Source organism: Brienomyrus brachyistius, chromosome 12, assembly GCF_023856365.1.
Source record: "Brienomyrus brachyistius isolate T26 chromosome 12, BBRACH_0.4, whole genome shotgun sequence".
Lineage (NCBI taxonomy): Eukaryota > Metazoa > Chordata > Actinopteri > Osteoglossiformes > Mormyridae > Brienomyrus > Brienomyrus brachyistius.
Genome location: NC_064544.1, coordinates 16,933,181 through 16,951,578, shown reverse-complemented (window position 1 = coordinate 16,951,578; position 18,398 = coordinate 16,933,181). Strand labels below are relative to the sequence as shown.

The 18,398-nt window shown below is 43.2% G+C and overlaps 1 protein-coding gene across 1 annotated transcript; it reads right to left on the bottom strand.

The window, feature by feature from the left end:
- Positions 1-120: 120 nt before the first annotated feature.
- rpgrip1 (RPGR interacting protein 1) lies at positions 121-17,812 on the bottom strand. The gene is made up of 29 exons (XM_048971679.1): positions 17,622-17,812; positions 16,638-16,840; positions 16,496-16,549; positions 16,292-16,409; positions 15,977-16,179; positions 15,705-15,810; positions 14,246-14,380; positions 12,467-12,572; positions 12,228-12,251; positions 11,841-11,987; positions 10,413-10,486; positions 10,039-10,247; positions 9,569-9,675; positions 9,395-9,445; positions 7,805-7,984; positions 7,178-7,295; positions 6,418-6,927; positions 6,132-6,277; positions 5,607-5,955; positions 5,285-5,484; positions 5,209-5,243; positions 4,628-4,778; positions 4,166-4,423; positions 3,699-3,786; positions 3,440-3,537; positions 3,071-3,260; positions 1,497-1,581; positions 1,262-1,392; positions 121-1,138 (listed from the first exon to the last, which is right to left on the bottom strand). The coding sequence occupies exons 2-29, from the start codon at positions 16,720-16,722 to the stop codon at positions 927-929; spliced, it is 4,170 nt and encodes a 1,389-aa protein (XP_048827636.1). The 5' UTR covers positions 16,723-16,840; positions 17,622-17,812; the 3' UTR covers positions 121-926.
- Between the last annotated feature and the right edge of the window lie 586 nt (positions 17,813-18,398).

The window sequence follows — 18,398 nt, the reverse complement described above, 5'->3', positions numbered from 1 at the left end:
GGTGGTCAAGTCACTGGGAGATGCTGTAGTAACCTTGAGTGTTCCTAAGATAATGTATAAAGCACAAACCATATTAAGCTTATTCTATTACTGATCTTACTGGGCAACTGTTGGTCCAAATTTTTTATTTTTATACTGTGTGGGCCTATCCCCGAGTTTAGGTAAAATGAGTTTCTTTATTATTTTCTTGAATTTGCTCTTTATCCTGTAAGTCAATGTATAGCAGGGTTAACAGGAAAAATTCCATGTATACGTGTTTTTCCTCTCCAACAAATTGAGAATATGTGGATTTAGAACTTAAATGTACAGGGCGAGTGGCTGCGTAGGGCAGTCTCACATTTACCAGAAAACAATCTTACAGTGGTGGTAAATAATTGCAAATCGGCATGTAAAACATTGATTTCCGCTATAATTTGTAATAGATTTTGGCAGATTCCCACTGGTGTGCTCGAATCACATAGTGTAGAGAATCACATGGCTGTTCTATCCGTCCTTCCTCACTCTCAGATCCAGCGAGCTAACTGGATTTCTTGTACTGGTCAAAAATACCTGCTGTTATCTATTTTGGATTGAATCATTTATAGAATTTGGGTCTGCAGGTTAGGTTGCTTTTCTGATTCTTTCTGGTTAAAAAAACCCAGCTTCACAAATAGCAGAGCAGATGCATTATGATTCTTTCACTGCTCTAATTTAAGCCATTTTATTGTCTCATAGAGGAAGCACCAGTTGTGTCACATTATGGGTACTACTAATTAACTGACATTATATATTTTCTAAATGTGGGCATTATCTCCTTTGGATGCTGTATAACTGACAATTGATTCAATTGAGTATCTTAACTCTGACTAAGTGTTTCTTTTTAAAATTCAGTCTGTTTTACTTTCAAACAGCATCACATAAGCACTTTCCAGGTAGCACGTCAATATTTATCTGTTATGGTCATCGGCCTCATCATCCTTCTCCGATTGAAGAGGCTCCATATCTTCTGCTTCAGTGTTTCCTTCCTCAGCTTTTTTCTGCTCATCCTCTCTTTCTCTCAAGTTACGATACTCCCAGTAAATTCCTGTAAGAGTCTGAGCTGCTTCCAGAGATACCTTCAGCTTGCCCACCACCTCCAGATCTTCACCCACACTGTAAACTGGGAGACAAATCAGAAAACAAGGGTGGGGTGAAACAGACAAAAAGAGTAATACCATAACATACCATTTTCCCAGAGTATCTTCATTACCGGTGAGACATAATAAACTGAGGGGACTCTCACTGTCAATTTTGCGCTCAATGACATCATTTCCTGTCAGCAGAAGTTCCTGCAAATCTAGGTAGGCATGGCCAATATCCACACACTCCTCCTCCTGCTCATCCATTGGCTCACTCACCACTGTGAACTTCAATCTGGATGGAAACAAGTTTCAGCCGGATGACAAAGTAGATATCTACTGAATAACGAACTTAACAGCTCCCCACCACAAAAAAACCAACACAGACTCACAAGGTACCTTCCATGGTTGGGGTCAGTGCCCTCCAGCATAGTGTAGAGATACTGTCTGAGGGGTGCTGCCTCTGCCCTGTCCACATAGATCACTGATTGAGAGAGAAAAGGAGGTTTCAAAGGATGGACTAAGACATGAGTGAACGTGTGGAGAAGGTCTGTCCATTTTCTTCATCCCCCATTCAGTTGGTTAGATAGAGCGCTGTGCACAGGACTGAGAGAGAAAAGCAGTGAATTATGAACAAAGCTTAGAGATATTTGGGCTTTCAACAGAATCCAGGTCTTTGTATTCTTCAGCAAAGTATAGGCAAGGACTTATGAACAGTAACTTGTGCGATATCAAAGCAATTACGAAATCTCCCATAGTGGCCTCCAGGACTGTTGTTGTTATCTAAAACAGTGTTCAAACCGATCCTTGGGGACCCATGGGCAATACATGTTTTTGCTCCCTACTTCCCTAATGTTTTTGCTCCCTATGGGTGCTGGGAGGGAGCAAAAATGCGAACTGTCTGGCAGGAAGCTGAGAGTAGCAAAAATGTTGAGCGTAACAAAGGGTATTTACTTAAATACTGTTCTTAAGCACATTTTTCAGGTATTTGTACTTCACACATTCTTGAGTACCAATTTTTTGGAAATGTATAACTTCTGCTCCACTTCATTTGTAAAACAAATATTGTGCTTTTGACTCTATGAAGATTCATGTTACTCATTACTTTGAAGTCAGTGGAAGAATTTTCTTTTCTAAAATCCTATTCTGTTCGTGGCAGGAGAAAAAACAATCACAGTGAAGTACTCCTACGCTGTCAGTCAAGTTGCTGTTGGACAGTTATAAAGCCAGAGGTATGTAACTGGGTTGTTAGTTTTGTTTATTTTTTATTTTTTCAGGAAGTTATATCTACAGCAGTTTCTCTCATCATCTGCCTGATGCACGCACACACATACAACTGCCAGAACTGGGTCTGAACAGAACTGGGGGGGTCTTACATTAAATTCAAATTTAAATTCGATTCAGTTGTGTTAATATAAGCTAGGGTTATTCAAATCATGGTCTACAATGGCAAAATACTGCTGATTTTCCAGCATTCCTTATCCTGTGATCCAGGTGTGAAGCCCCTGTGGTCAATCAGGATCCGTAAACTAGCTGGGAGAACTGAAAAGGAGACCTGGATTTGGAATTGAGGTCCAGCTTTGAAGAGCCCTGCTATTGGCATTGTAGCATATTCCAAAGCTTTCCACAAGTGAATGCATTCAGTAGATTAACAATGCATCGTGGCAACAAAAAAAGCAATTACTCTAGTACTTTAACTCAAGTAAAAATTTGACCAAACAACTTTAACTTGTATCAGAGTAATATTTGATCAGGAGCATCTACATTTTGACTTGAGTAATGAGGCTGTGTACTTTGTCCACCTCTGCTCCCCAAGGAACAGGTTGAGAAACACTGATCTAATGCACCCAGGGCGTAGCTGTGACACTAAGAATATCTCTAATAAACTGATAGGTCTCACGATGAAGGCTACATTAACTAAAGCTTTAAGGATACTAATCTGGTTACTATTACACTGAAACACATACACACACCTCTTGTGAAGTTGTAATGTATTTCTTCTCCACAAGCTGGTTTCCGAAGAGACATAGGCGTCTCTGTGGTTTCCATGGGAACCCCGAATAGGCGGTACTCAACATAAACTTGTTGCACTGATTGGTCAAGAGCAACATGGGAGGTGGGATGAAAAGAGAGAGAGAGAATCTCCACATGCAGTTTATTTTCCTGGGGAAGAATGAAGAAACAAAAATGTTAATCTTTACAGATTAAATACTAAACATTATACTGTACTAATTTGGTATTGAGATAATGAGAAAATAACTAGGGCTAATTTTTTCTGTACTTGTAAGAAGTATAATATTCTTGTTGTACTTCTCTATTGAGCACAACTCCAGACCCCTTACCTCCACATGCAGCTGAGATGGCTTTGGTATTATGATGATATCACTGTCAGAGGATGCTCTTGATTCACTGGATTCAGTGATATCACTGTCCATATGAACTATTTATGGAAAAACTATTTATGAATCAGCATGAAAAGAAGCTTGAGATCGATAAATAAATAATGAATCAATCTGTTTGTTTATTATTTTTTCAATCTGAGCTGAACCAGAAAAACAATGAAGTTACCAACAAAAGTATAATGAACTGCAAGGTAATCACCTTTTTCATTTCTCCCACACTCCTCTTCTTCATCCTCTCCTCCCATAAGAGTGTTTGTTCCTGCTTCGTCCTCTACGGACGGACCTTCCTGTTTGGATGATTGCATATTGGGCTTGTAAAGTTTCTGCTGTTATGTTTAGGTCCTCCAGCTCTCTAGTCCTTTTGTCTTTATTCCTTATTCAATGCTATTTTCTGTGCTCCTCACTCCTCCAAATCTCGCTTTCTTAATCCTACCTAAGCTTTTCTTGTTAGTGTTAATGTTTCGCATTACTTCGGTTTTCCTGTTATTCTTGTGATTTCCATCTCTACGCTCCTCAATTTTACCCCTTTCATGTCAAGCTCTCTTTGATTCTCTTTGGGTTGGGCTGGTGGTTCTTTTTGCATGTAGAAGAGATTCTAGGAGTGCTGTAATGAAAAGTGGCCCAGTTCAGTTCATGGCCATATGCATTTAAACAAGTCTTGATCACCTTGTGTTGGAATTCAGTAATTGGGCTGTTTGCAGGACGTAGAGAAGTAGGCTGAGGTTTTCCTCGCACCAGGCCATGTGACCTCAGGCGTGAGGTTCGCCTTCTGGCAGGTGACTGCAGGGATGTGACTTGATCTCCCCCAGACATGAGGCAGGGCATCGCAGGGTCCGCTGACCAACGAGAGGGGCCTCTCTCTGGTTCAGATGCATTAAAGGGGCTACTTCGCGGCCGTCTCAAGACAGCTGACAGAGGTCTGGACTAGAGAAAGAGAGGAAGGTGTTATATAATCAACCAGAAAACATTAAACAAAAGCCATACACCATGTATACATGCACAAGATTTAATTTCCACTGAATGTGTATGTGAAAGAGAATGCAAATGCAGTTATATATCTGAAAGTTAGCCGGAACAAATGTGTCTGGGTTTGTATCTGTAATAGAAAGAAGAGTGTGTGTGACTGACCGGTGTATGGGAGTCTCTGTAAACCATTTCACGTTTGGGGAGGCCTGTCTTAGACTGACAAACAGGAAGCAAAAGTGAAACAAACTTATATACGCACATCCATCTTCCAACCAGCACATACACTGTGGACATTTTAGAGACAGCAATTCGTCTTTTTTACTGCAGAAAGAAACTACAATCCGGAAGACAGTAACACAGTATAGGGAGAACTGAAGGTCATGTGACATATAAGAACTATTTCCATAAAATCCGAAGCTCTTTTGGCAATGTTGATCTGGTCAGGGAGCCACTTAAGTTTTAACACCATTGGCCTGGACGATTCTGCAAAGACTGTGGAAGACTTGCAACTTGTAAATGAAAGTTATTTTTGCCAAAAAATGTATGGAAAAGGCACTTCCCTTGAAGTACCCCTAGAGCCACTGTCTTTCCACAGGGAAACCAATGCCCTAGAGACATGTAACTTCTAGATACGGTGTCTGCTTTACACCACCAAATGACCCTAACTGAGGGGTCTTGAGAAAAATTGTTCTACCCTCCCATTTGTCCAGCTTGCAATGTCTGGAATCACTTTAGACAGTAACCTTGAAAACTCACTTTTCACATCATTGGCAGCACACTATAACACAACCAAATTTAACATGCATACTATCTGGCTTATGTACAATCGCTTAAACTGATGGCCAACAAACACATGCAGTGCTTCACCCTAGGCTTGGCAGTGGGTCTTTCTTGTTCCTCTCTGTCAATTGCCTTTGTTGTTTGAGATACCTCTGGTGACTGTAAAGGGTACTTCCATCGGAGGGACACTCTGACCATGCCTCTTGGTCTGCCTCCAGAATCTCTAAGCACAAAGTCACCTAACAAGAATAAAAGCCAGCAGGAAGTCACCTGACAAGAAATAATCGCAAAGTGGAGAAACTGGCACAAAAAAGCTATACCCCGAGTGAAGGTAGGCAGTAAGTAAAATGAAAGTACATACCTCTCACTTGTCTGCCAACTGACAATGGCCGCAGTGGGATGGGTGTCTTGGCTAGATAGGATGGAGGAAGCGGGTCATCACGGTCATCAAACACATAGACCCACAGACTGTTACTATGCAGGTAGGCCAGCACGTCTTGGGTCATCGCCAGTGGGTAAGACGCTGAGTCATTGAACACAGGGTTTGTGCAGCAAGGGATGGTCGGAGAGACATGTGGCGGCAGATCATAGAGACGGTAGAGCAGGTAGGCATCTGGAAGTAGTCCAGGCCAATGTGCACTGAGGTCAACGCATCGCTCCAGCACCACTTCCAGCTCGTTAGGAATTCCTCCGCCAAAGTCATACATTTCCTGCAGCAGAGAGCAACACTAAGTAATAGCTGTTCAACAAGTACAAACAGAGTAAACTAGTAGCAACGGAAGAATTCTGTGTTACCAGTATAAAGCAGGTATAACAAAAATACTATGCACATTATTGTCATGGCTGTCATTCATTACAGAATATTTAACACAATGAACGCTATTACCTCTCTGACGTTGCCTTGCCAGCTCAAAGCCCCCTGGGAGTGAGCACTCGGCAAAGTCTGTCTGTCTCCCAGGCTGCGAGTCGGCTGCACAGGTGGGTAGACGCGTACCCAGAACTCCAGAATCCCGATAGTCTCACCCCGCACATCTGTAAAGGGTTAAGCACATAACTGTATTATTAACATACAGTGCATCAATACAGAGATGAGCTGCATTACTATAACCTAAACTAAAATTGAAAATTACTTTCAAATATCTCAATCTGAACTCAGGGTGTTTCATCTCGACCTGTAATATTGGCTTTCCCTTCCACTCGCTCGCCTCTCTTCTCCATGGCTCCAGACAGTGGGATCCAACCATCACCGCAAGTTCTGAATTGAATCCCGCCAAGTGCCTGGTGCAGCTCTGCCCTGATTCTTCCATCTGCCTCTCCCAGCTTTTCGAAGTCCAGCGGGGAGAGCGGGTAGTGGGAGGTGAAGCCGTAATTGGGTTGCACTCCTGACACCAGAGGAGTGGAGTGCATTTCGAAGTCCAAAAGGGCATAGGTGCAAAAGGTCATGACCTTCTGGCCAGAGGCTTCACGCTCACTGGGCTCCGAGCTTTGTGTCATGGCCCGGAGCCCCGCAGATGTGAAACTGGCTCCGCTCAGGTGAATCTCTAGCAGGGACTCTCCAGGCTGCAGCTGCCCAAAGATCAGGTCATCCTCCCCTTCCTCTTGGCCACCCCCAGCCCAGTTGTACTGAAGTGGAATGGTCCGTTTATAGCTCCTGGGGCTGTAGGCCAAGTCCTTGAGCTGAGCTGAAAGTGGGACAGGAACAGATAGAACAGCTGTAAAGTCTCATGAACGATAGAAGATTCTTTCACCTCAGGTCCAGCTGTGGTTCTCAGCCTCCCGGAGACCTTGCAGAACCCACACTTTAGGATATCTATATAAAATGGAAAAGACGTTTCATTTTCTTCACTTGCCCTGTACAGAAGTCTTGTAAAGTTTTTATTAAAAGTAATGAATCACATTGCAGAGCAGTTATTAAAAGCACATTACTGTCACCCTGTAAAGTAGTGATTCTCTGGGCTCTTCTTTCCAGCTGTCTGTCTGTCTCTGCTGTCCTCCTCTGGCTTTCTTCTCGCTCTCGCTCTGCTCTCTCCTTGACGATGTTCAACTCAGCCTGGCAGTGAAGAAAAACTAGTCAGCTCCAAAATACATATAAAAGACGTATGAAGGTATGGCCATGTTTTGTCATATCTAACCATGACCATATCTGTACACAGATGTGTGTGTGTGTGCCAGTGCGTGTGTGTGTCCACCCATCAGAGACAGACCAAGTATAACCAGTAATCAGTGATTTAATAGAATCACTCCACTGCATTCACCCCCTCAAACCCCTACTAACAAATATAATTGTGTATTATATGTTCCTCTGCCAGTTATCATATTTGTAGAACTATCTTCTAGTGTAAATAAGGTTAGAGACCTCTTTTGAACATTTATGTTGTCGCCCTTTCATGTCATTATTGGACTGCCCACTAGGGGACTCCCCAAGACCTCTTACACAATCCAAACACCAGTGCCCACCCAACATACCAAATGCCCACCCCAGAATGGCATCCTGGTAATGCCACTGGTGTATACATACAGAAGCATGTTCTTTGGCTTTTTTGTGTGTTTGTGTTGCACCTGGAAATCCTTGCTGATGCGGCTCTGCAGAAGCAGCATCTCTCTGGTCTTCCGCAGCTCCAACACAGTCTCTGCGTGTGCAGCCCGCACGTCCGCCAGCTCTCTACGCCCCTCCTGCACCTTCCCATCGTCACCCAGAAAGCGCAGTCGTTCCTCCGCTTCATACATGAGCCTGAATTTCTTGAATAGTGAAAGAAAAGCCTGGAACACTCTTTGTCGCAAATCTCCTGTGTTTACTGTGGTAACACCGCGTTTCTACAGAGCCCTGCTCATTACATAACGATAAAAAATACAGTCGGTGACAAAAAAAGTTAAGCACCCAGAGGTAATGATCCGATTTGGATGTGATTTGGTACACATGCAGACCAGCGATGGGCATGTAAATGATTCGATTTGCAAGGAGCTGCCACATCTATTCACTAAACACACAGGATGCCTCGTAGATGCATTAGACAGCATTACCAGCACTTGACAGTGTTTGATAGAGGGGATTGTGGGATTACATGAGGCCAGGTGGTCATATCATGCAATTGCCCGGAAGTAGAACATGCAGATGTCACAGTTGCCTCATGTTGGAACCAATGGGCACGTGAGGGCACCCACACATGTCGTGATGGTTCAGACCACACCAAGGAAAGATTGTCATATTGTACGGCAAGCATTACAGAACCACGTGATATCTGCACCTGCCATCCAGACACAGGTATTGGACTCTCTACAACACATGGATGACCGTTGTGTATGTGTATCGTGGCGCCAAGAGGAAAGGATCAATCTTGCCAATGTTGTGGAAAGACACAAAAGGGTTACTCCTGGCATCATGGTGTGGGGAGCCATAGGGTATGACATCATGGTGTGGTGAGCCATAGGGTATGACATCATGGTGTGGGGAGCCATAGGGTATGACATCATGGTGTGGGGAGCCATAGGGTATGACATCATGGTGTGTTGAGCTATAGGGTATGACATCATGGTGTGGGGAGCCATAGGGTATGACATCTGGTCTGGTACTGATTCGGGGGACCCTGACGGCACAGCGTTACGTCAGTGACATCCTGGGTCCGCATGTATTACCCCTCCTGAGACAACACCCTGGTACAGTCTTTCAACGAGACAAGGCTTGTCCACACACAGCATGTGTGTCTATGGGCGATCTGTGGCATGATGAGGTCCTCTAGTGGCCAGCCAGGTCCCCCAGTCTTTCCCCAATCAAACATGTGTGGGATCAGCTCGGATGCCAACTCTGACCCATTGCCAATGGGCAGTTACAACAGCTGTGGGCCAACTTGCCACAGGAAAAGATACAAGCAGTGTGCCCATACTGCCAAATCTGTTCTCCATTTGATCTGATATTATAACCGTTGCGATACAGTCACATGACCTTTCACCACATACAGATTCATTTAATTTCTACTATGGCGTCTTGGTGCTTAACTTTTTTTATCCCTGATTGTAGTAAATCGTGCCCACGTTGTGGGAACAAACTAGCAAAATGTGCCCATGATATATAATTTTTATTTTTATGTCATGAATGGGGCTCTGCATATTTCAGATGAACATTTAAAAATTGCATCTTCAGTCAGGGTATACCTTGATTTGCAAAAGTGTTTCACTGAGGTTCTCAACGCTCATATCAAATGCCTGAAGAAAGGGGAGGCATGAAGGAAGACAGATAAAACATTTAAATGAGGACTATCGTCATTGTATACAAATAACTGAGTCGGGAGTATCAAATACTATCTGAACTATGTCTTGACTTGGTACCTCAGCCACTGAATCCAGTTTCTCTTGCAGTGATGTCACTATCTCTTTGTAGTGCAGGACTTCCTTCTCCAGAGAAGCATGCTTTTCCTGTTCGGTCTCTTTGGTGTCTTTTGGAAAGGGATGGTAAAACAAAGAGGAAGAAAAAGATAAAGAGCAAGACACAAAGCAGCAAGTCACAATGCAGCAAGACACAATGCAGCTCCACCTGCTTCATTGAACTAAACCATTATACCTGACAAATAGACATTCTTCTAATACATAAACAAGTTTGATTCAAACACCTCAGAAGGTTCTTCAGTTAAAGCATGCAGAGATACTGAAGCATGTACAAAAATACATAATATTTAATAAAATACCAAGGAACTATGCTTTCACACTCATATGGACACAGAAGAACACAGGAACCTTCACATGTAGGTTTATGAAGACCCACACGCTGTGGGGCTCATGAGCTGAGGTGTCTCACTGACTTCTCTCTTGTTGCTGCAGTTCTTTGGTGCTGTTGTTCTCCTGCTGTATTCTCTTGCACTCCTCCTCTAGCCTCTCCTTCTCCTGTCTCTCAGCTCTGAGCTCCTGATGCAGTCTGTGAATCTCCACCCTCCAAGTCTGCTCCTGCAGCATTTGGTTCTTGTCCAGTTGGCCCTCGTGCATTTTATGATGGTCCCGGGCAGCGATAGTACTGAAAAGAGAGGAATGGTCACTGAAACAACTTGCAGGGATATATATGCCTGCATATTTTAGAGAAAATGCTATCTTGGAGAGAAAATTCACATGATGCTTCTTAATGTTCTAGATCATTACATCAGAATTTTTGGTCGTCAGCTCATACAAAAAAAAAACTCACCTTTCCAGAAGTCCATCATAACTGTCCTTCAACAGGTTCCTCTCCCTTTCCAGGTCAGCCACTCGTTCTTGGAACTGAGGGAAAGAGAGGGAGACAAGGCTTTGGAAGCACACTCAACCAATTTTAATTCCCCGATACCAATACATGATATGAATTACATTATGTTCTTAATATGTTCTTAAACTGAAGCTCTAATATGAATCACCCTTCAAGTAGAATTAACTTACAATGAGCTCTAGAATTTTTGGCACCCTTCATGAAAATGCACAAAATAATGTACAAAATAAATAACATACACAATGATTCTAATGTCCTGCATGAACATTTGGGGAAAGTGTATACTGTAATTTTAATACAATTTATGAAAAAGAAAACATTTTGTTGAGGAATACATAAGTTTTATGTGGCACCCCTGCATTTAATATTTGCAGCCCCTGTAGAGGACAACCATTTCTCTCTTGATCTGGATGCATGTTTGAGGTCTATGACCAAGACTCAAATGACAAACAGGTTTCGGGAAAAAATATGTCACGCCCAGCTCGTACGATCCTCGTGTGTGCCACGCCCCCCTGATTATCCACGTGTGCTTCCCTGATCGTACTCAGCTGTGTCTCGTTATTTTGCTTCGTCTTGTGTATTTAAGTCCAAGTCTTGCCTGTATCCCTTGTCTGTCATTGATGTTAGTTAGCGTCTGATGTTTCCTACTCTCCGATTCCCTTATTAAAACCCTAGTTTACCCCGTAAATCGCCTGTCTGCCTGCTTCCTGTCTGCTCGCCTGCCTGTGCGCCTTACCTGCTATCGCCGATCGTGACAATATCCTGGTACTTTATGATATTCATTATGAACGTGGACCACTAGCGACAACAGCCCCAAACTTTCAGTGATCAACCACCATATACCTTGTGTACGTCAGGTGCTTTGTCTTGGATACAATCCTCCTTTGACACCAGCCATGGCAGTTTGGTTTCAGGGTTGATAATAATTTTGAAAAACCGATACTTTGCAGTAAGAATTTGACTACTCAAAATGTTAAATGTTTGAAACATTTAGGTAGAATAACAATATACAGCTTCCCCAAATGTTTGAACAAACCATTTCAATCAATTGTGAATGGTGTATTTCTTTATTTTATACAAATGATGCTTTTATTTTTATGAAGCACTAATAATGCTTGAGTTAACTCCAACTGTATCCACTTCATTTCCCTACATGTGTTGCCCGCAAAGGCAATATTTACTGTAAAAAGTATCTTGTCCTTTGCTATTTTCTCAGACCAGGGACCACTTGTTGGGATTCTTTGTATTGTCCGGAAACATTTTCTTATGGGATATTTTAGGACAATATTTTGGGGATTTGTGGTTCCTTGCCAATATTTCATTTTTTAAAAATGCTCATCGGCATAGAGGCTATTTTAAAAGCTGCAGTACCTCCTCCAAAGCTTGCACCGATACCGTGGCAGTACTCAGCTGGCCTTCCATAGTTAACGTCTTCTCTCGTTCTTGTTTCAACTCTTCTGTTAGTTCCCCCACCTTCTCCAGAAGAGCCTCTTGACACTGCTTAAGTGCCTTTTGACTCTTTGGCAAAGATTTTTAATACAAAAACAAAAACTGAATATACTGTACAAAAAACTTTCATCAAACGGGCAACTTTAGTGCGACCAGCTTAAATGCATTCAAGGAAACAAATACTGTATAGTATGAATAACCTATTTAGTGATATAATGTTAAATGACAACGTGTCTCACAAGCTGTAATAACTGGATAAAGTGAGAGAAAACTCCATTGTGTGTTTATTGTATGTCTGGTGTTTCTTACCTCTTCTAGCCTGGCTTCATATGACTGCATGGAAAGGAAAGGCAGAGTGGGAGGGGCTTAAAAGCAAATCAAAACAATTCTGTTAACTAATTAAATAGTCACAGCTGACACACAGGTACCCCACAGACTGCAATTAAGCCAGAGTGCAGAGAGCATGTTTGTGGTCTATAAAAACTGCCTCCAAAGCAAACACTGGTATCAGGCAGAGCCTTGATGTTGACTCTCTGGGCAGGTCTTACCTCCTGCAGCACGTTAACCTTCTCCTGAATAACTAGCAGGGCCGCTCCCTTATCTGCCAGCTGTTTCTGTAGGTGAATCACATCCAGGTTTTCCTGTATTGCCACTCTGCAACAGAAGGGAGATAAATGTACTGTACATCACACAGAGGCAGGTGCACGGATGAATACCTGGAAAACACTGGCTTGAATTCCACATGACTATGTATAGGCAGAGTTTAGCCAGGCAGAGTGGAGTTGTACCTTATGCATGCATTGGTACCCATCTATAGTTAATTCAATATTCAGTAACACTTTTTCTTGAGGGGGCACAAATAATATAGTAGCACACTCTTATTTTATGTATTAATTAACCAGAAGCTAAGTGTTAGTTACGTGCTGATTTGAAGTGTGTCCGTCATCATTCAGTCATGTATTTCATCCGGTTACTATATTTATACATAATTTGTACTTGAGTAGTAACTGAGATACCTTTAAGTTACTTGCATCCTTTGATGTATTGATATGAAAACACCTGCGACCCTGATGAGGATCACCAGTTTAAAGATGAATGGAGTGTTTTTATCATAATATACAGTGGTGGGCACAGCCAGCCAAAAAGTTAGCTTCGATGACTGCTAATCCGTTAACTCCAAAGTTTTAATTTGACAACACTAAACCGATAAACCACTAAACATTTAGTGGACGCTAAATATAACTGCTAACTTTTATGGTATGAATTTAACTTTACTTTGGTTTTTGGTTCTGAAGCCCTGAAACACATAGAGAAGTCCTATTCCGAAACTGGCTCATGCTGACATTTTGCCTGTAGTGTAGCCGCTTGGGGACTACAAACACAGCGACGGTTACCTGGATCTCAGCTCTTTATTAGTTTGTAGCTCTGTCAAACAGAATCCAGAAACCCATTAAATGCAGCCAAGGGCCTGTATCATGAAGCAGGATTCCTTGTCTAGCTGGATAACTTGTCAGATTTAAGGTACTCTGGCTAAATGTCAACAAACAAAGAAAAAGTCAATTTAAACTAAGGCACCTTTAATTTCACAAGTTATCTGGCTAAGCAAGAAATTCAGTTTCATGGTACAGGCCCATGTTTTCTGCTTAGTTCAAAGTACCCCAGTTTAAATGGACTTCATACACTTACATTTAGCCCAGACTACCTTAAATCAGATAAGTTATTGACCAATCATGTCTTGTGTTTATATATAGTCAACCAACATCGTGCCAGATAGACTGTTGCAAACACACTAACAACAGACAAAAACTAATATGTATGATTCTAGGGTTTACAAATATTTTTGACCGTGCCTTTACCGGCAAAAAATGTTAGCAGATATAAAGTTAATGGAACTAAACTTAGCAGAAGTTAATTGGTCTGCTAATGGTTTTCAAAATTAGCGGAAATGCTAATCCGTCAAGGAAAACATTAGCTTTGTTAATTAGTGGTTAGCAGATTGGCGGAACTCTGATAATTTGATAGCATAAGTCATTTCTAAATCATTACAGTATTCTTCATAAAAGTGCATTTTTTCAAAAACAGAACACAGTCATGTTTCCAAGAAGGTATGTTTTAACATGCATCTAAAGTAAGGGATGATAAGTGATGGTACTGATACAAGGGAATTATTTTTTTTATATATATATATATATATATATATATATATACTGAACTAAAGTGATGGCTGGTATGCAACTGATTGTTACTCTACGGATAATGCATGCACAGATCCTGAACACACATCAGCATGCAGGAACATGTGCGCAGAGATGCAGACATCAACACACCTGTTGTTATCAGCCTGTTGTCTCCTTAGCTCCCTCAAGGCCACTGTAACCTCGCTCTCCCTCTCCCTCACGTCTGTCAGTGACAGGGCAGTCAGCTCTAGCTCCTCCACCCTTGACTGCTGCATGCTGGTGGCACTGCAGGGGTAGGTGGAGAGACTGTTGCATATGGAGCAAATTTAGAAGGTGAGGTAGCCAAACTGCAAAGCCAAACTGCAGGCCACTAGAAGAGGTGCAAATAGATGAATGGATCTGAAAAAACTGATTGACTAAATTGCCTATTTATGTCTCCCATATGTTTCCCAAGGCAAATTGGTCCTGGGTGAGTGGTCTGTGAGTGCAATTCATAAGACTCTCATGATGGGGGAGACTAGGGCTTTGCCCTGGAGCCAGGCCTAGGGTGAGCGCCTGGTGGCCGGGCCTGTACCCAGCTGGGCATAGCCTGAAGAAAAATGTTGGTCCACCCTTCTGGGACTCCTTCTGGGACTCCATTGCTGAGGTGGCTGTGCAGAGCTGTGGCCGTAAGGTTGTTGATGCCTGTCGCGGTGGCAATCCCCAAACCTGCTCATGGGCACCAGTGGTAAAGGGAACTGTCAGGCTGGAGTAGGAGGCCTTCCAAGATTGGTTGTCTGGTGGGAGTCCTGAAGCAGCTGACAAGTACTGGCAATCTGACAGTTGCTGAAGCAAAAAACATGGATGTGGGAGGAGTTTGGGGAGGCCCTAGGAAATGACTTTTGATCAACCTCAAAAAGATTCTGGCAAACCGTCAGATTTACTCCTGCTATTTACAGCAGGTCCCGAGTTTTAGGTAGTGACAGAAAGAATGAGATCCTGGACACAAGCATGAAATTAGTCTCTTTTGCAGAGCATCTGGGCTCAGCCGCAGAGATAGGGTGAGGAGCTCAGGCATTCAGTAGAGGCTCAAAGTAGAGCTGCCTCTCCTCCGCATTGAGCCAGTTGAGGTGGCTGGAGCATCTACCTAGGATGCCTCCTGGATGGTTCAATGAGGAGGTGTTTTGCGCATGTCCAACGGTTAGGAGACTCCGGGGCAGACCCAGAGATTATATCTCTTAGCTGGCCAGGGAACATCTTGGTATTTCCCCAGTGGAGATGGAGGAGGTGGCTGGTGAGAGGGAGGTCTCACAAATACGAAGCAGGTAATAGATGAATGAATGGATAGGCTAGACTAACAGTCCCCAAGAGGTGGCCCTTGGTCCAAGTCTAGACCATAATAGTCACCCCTCACACTGCTTGGCAGATTTTATCTGCATATGAAAAAATCTAAACCAGAATGAGAGAACAATCCCAGGGGCAGAGGCCTGTAGGCTTTGTGTTGTTCATAACATTTGGCCCTCGAGGAACAATAATTAGACTCTTAATACAAATCTTTTGCACAAATGTTAACCCCTTTAGTATAAGCCCACAGCTAGGCCACATACACAACACAGGCAAACATACTCACAGCCTCCCTGTCTCTCCATGACTGTCTGCCTGGGAAATGAGTCCACAGTGGGGAGGTGCAGTCTGGGCAGCCCTCCGAACCCCCCTACTTCTGTCCGGGACTCGACCTAACAGGACAAAGGAGGAAGTGGTATGTTGATGTGCTGTCATATATAAACAAAAATGTATATGTACATACTATAGCAGGGAAACTTCAATGACGATCATCAGTACAGAACGCCGAAAGTTACTATATCTCCTTCTCGCTTCCATTTTTTGCATTCTTTCACCGACCTCTAACTCGGGAATGGACCCTGTTCCCCAGCTCTAGGAATTGCTGCTTGGCCAGGTCCAGCTTGCTCTGCAGCGCCTCCTTCTGGGTCTCCAGCGTGGCCACGCGGGCCTCTAGCTCCTGCACGGTCTCATCCAATTCCTTCTCCCAGGCACTGCCTGCCCCAGGATGCCTCTGCTGCAGCTGCATTAACTTTGTGGACAATCTAGGGAGACGCAAATGGGTTTTAGGCTGGAAACCAAATCAATTTACACCTAGTGGCAGCCGTTGATGCATCTTGAGAAAGCATGCCGTGTGCCATCTCTCCGTGTCAGCACCTGCGCATCTTGCGCTCCTGCATGCGGCAGTGCTGTTTCAAGACGGTGTTCTCCTCCTGTAGGCGAGAGCACTGGTCCTCCAGCTGCTCTCTTGACATACGGTACATGGGCCAGCGATCTGGTAAAATTTTACAGTCAACATCAATATTATTTTATTTAAATTGTGGAGGCTGATGGTAAAACTCCATTTTGTCGTCATCGTACCTTTTATCTTCATGACCTGGGGCTTCCTCATTGACGTCACATTTCTGGGGGAAGCTGGCAGAAAGCGGCAGGTAACTTACATACACAATCACACGTAGGTACTGGAAAGCATATACTGGCAGACATACAGAATGTGCCTCACCATACACTGAAGGCACGAGACCTCCTCTTGGACCGAGATCTCTTACTGGAAGGTCCCCTGCAGTCTCATCCACAGCCAATGGCATTGTGGCACAGGTAGAGGGGCAGCCAATCAGCAATTCTTTAGAAGGTGGTCTTGGTGATCATCCAGGATCAGTCACATTTGCATATTCACACACACTGGCCCATTAATCTGTTGAAACCCTGAAAACAATTAATATGTCTTTGATATTAAAATGATTTCAGGGAAGAATTACATTTCCATATATTCATCAATAATTAACATAATGTCATATTGGGGTGTTTCACACCTCAGATAAGCCATATTATGAATCACCAACACTGTAAGAGTAAAATTAAGTGTCTCCCGAACTGGTTTAGTATTTGTATAAAGCTTTCAGCCCTTAGTTAAAAAGACATTAAAATTCAAAATGATGTTCACCAACCCATTCTTGTGCTGAAAGTTACCCTCAAAGATCTGACAAACTTGTTTGACTTGAACAGCAAATGTGAAATTACATGAATATAACCATCGCTGGATGTGGATGTCCCTGTGACGGAGACTGAGAACCCCCAGCCTAATCTCCCATCTGTCCTGGGTCAGCAGACTGTCACACATCCGCTGTCCATCCAGCCACGTCGGCAAATCACATTACACCAACACAATGAGTACCTGATGTAAATAATGCTTTTTTTTGCTAAACATTTATTCTAAATAAGAACATATCCAAAACTTTGCCTACAGTAAATACAAATGTGTCTATTAAACATTATGACATTTACACAACTTTATTGATATAAATATGGCAAAAACATTCATATACGATTGGAACAATGCGTGCTTTGTAGACATTCTTCACCAAAAAGCTATATGAAGATCTCAGTGTCCACTGTCTATCACACACCCCAAAGTTTCTTTACTGGTATCTGTGCAGGTTCAGCAAGTAATTCAATGCTGCGGTATAGGTATATATTGCCAAATTACCTCTTGTACGCTGAGGCAGCCCTATTCCAAAACGAAGATTATTCAGGGTGGACCAGGTGATCGCGATGCCTGACGGTATCCAGCAGCTCAGGAGGTGACTCTGCTGTCGCTTTTCATCCCCCCATCACGTGCCATTTTCGTATTAAGGTGTCTGGTCTGACAAAATTCCCTCCGGATCTTGGTGCAGCTCCTTCCTCAGTGCAGCTTCTGCACGCCCCTTTCGGGCTGGTGCCGGTAGCATGTGCCGTCCTTCTGCCAGTCCCGCTGGAGCGTGAGAGCTAATCTGTTTGCCCTGCTAATAAACTATGACCACCTGTCTCTATAATCAGATTAAGGTGGATGAGGATTGGAAAGGGTGGATGGAGGACTACAGAGCAGAGTGCATGTGTAGGGGTGAGAGTCATACTGGGTGTGTAACGAGAGCTTCACTGCAGAGATTATAGTGTTTTGAAAATACCATCCATCCATCCATCCATCTATCCATTTTCCAACTGTAAATGGCATCAAGGAAGCCGGGAGCCAACCCCAGGCAGCAGAGGAAACAGGCCCATCACAGACACACACACATATACACCTCAATTCAGAAATAGTCTTTGGACCGTGGGAAGAAACCAAATTATTAGGGGGGAACTTGCTCTTTATGGGTCATATTCAACTCATTGTATAAATTTGCAATGCACACTTGCTTGAACAGAGAAGAAGGGAACAGATTATTGGTACGTTACTAATCCCCATGGGACAGCCGGGGGATAAGGGCCTTGCTCAAAGGCCCACAGA

What these genes read in the sequence shown, in the direction of transcription:
- rpgrip1 (XM_048971679.1), bottom strand. Translation starts at nt 16,722, where the DNA reads ATGCCATTGGCTGTGGATGAGACTGCAGGGGACCTTCCAGTAAGAGAT. An exon ending in AACTGGATTCAGTGGCTGAG is followed by an intron (nt 9,446 to 9,568) that starts GTACCAAGTCAA and finishes CCCTTTCTTCAG; the next exon opens with GCATTTGATATGAGCGTTGA. An exon ending in GTGAAAAGTGAGTTTTCAAG is followed by an intron (nt 4,779 to 5,208) that starts GTTACTGTCTAA and finishes GCAGTAAAAAAG; the next exon opens with ACGAATTGCTGTCTCTAAAA.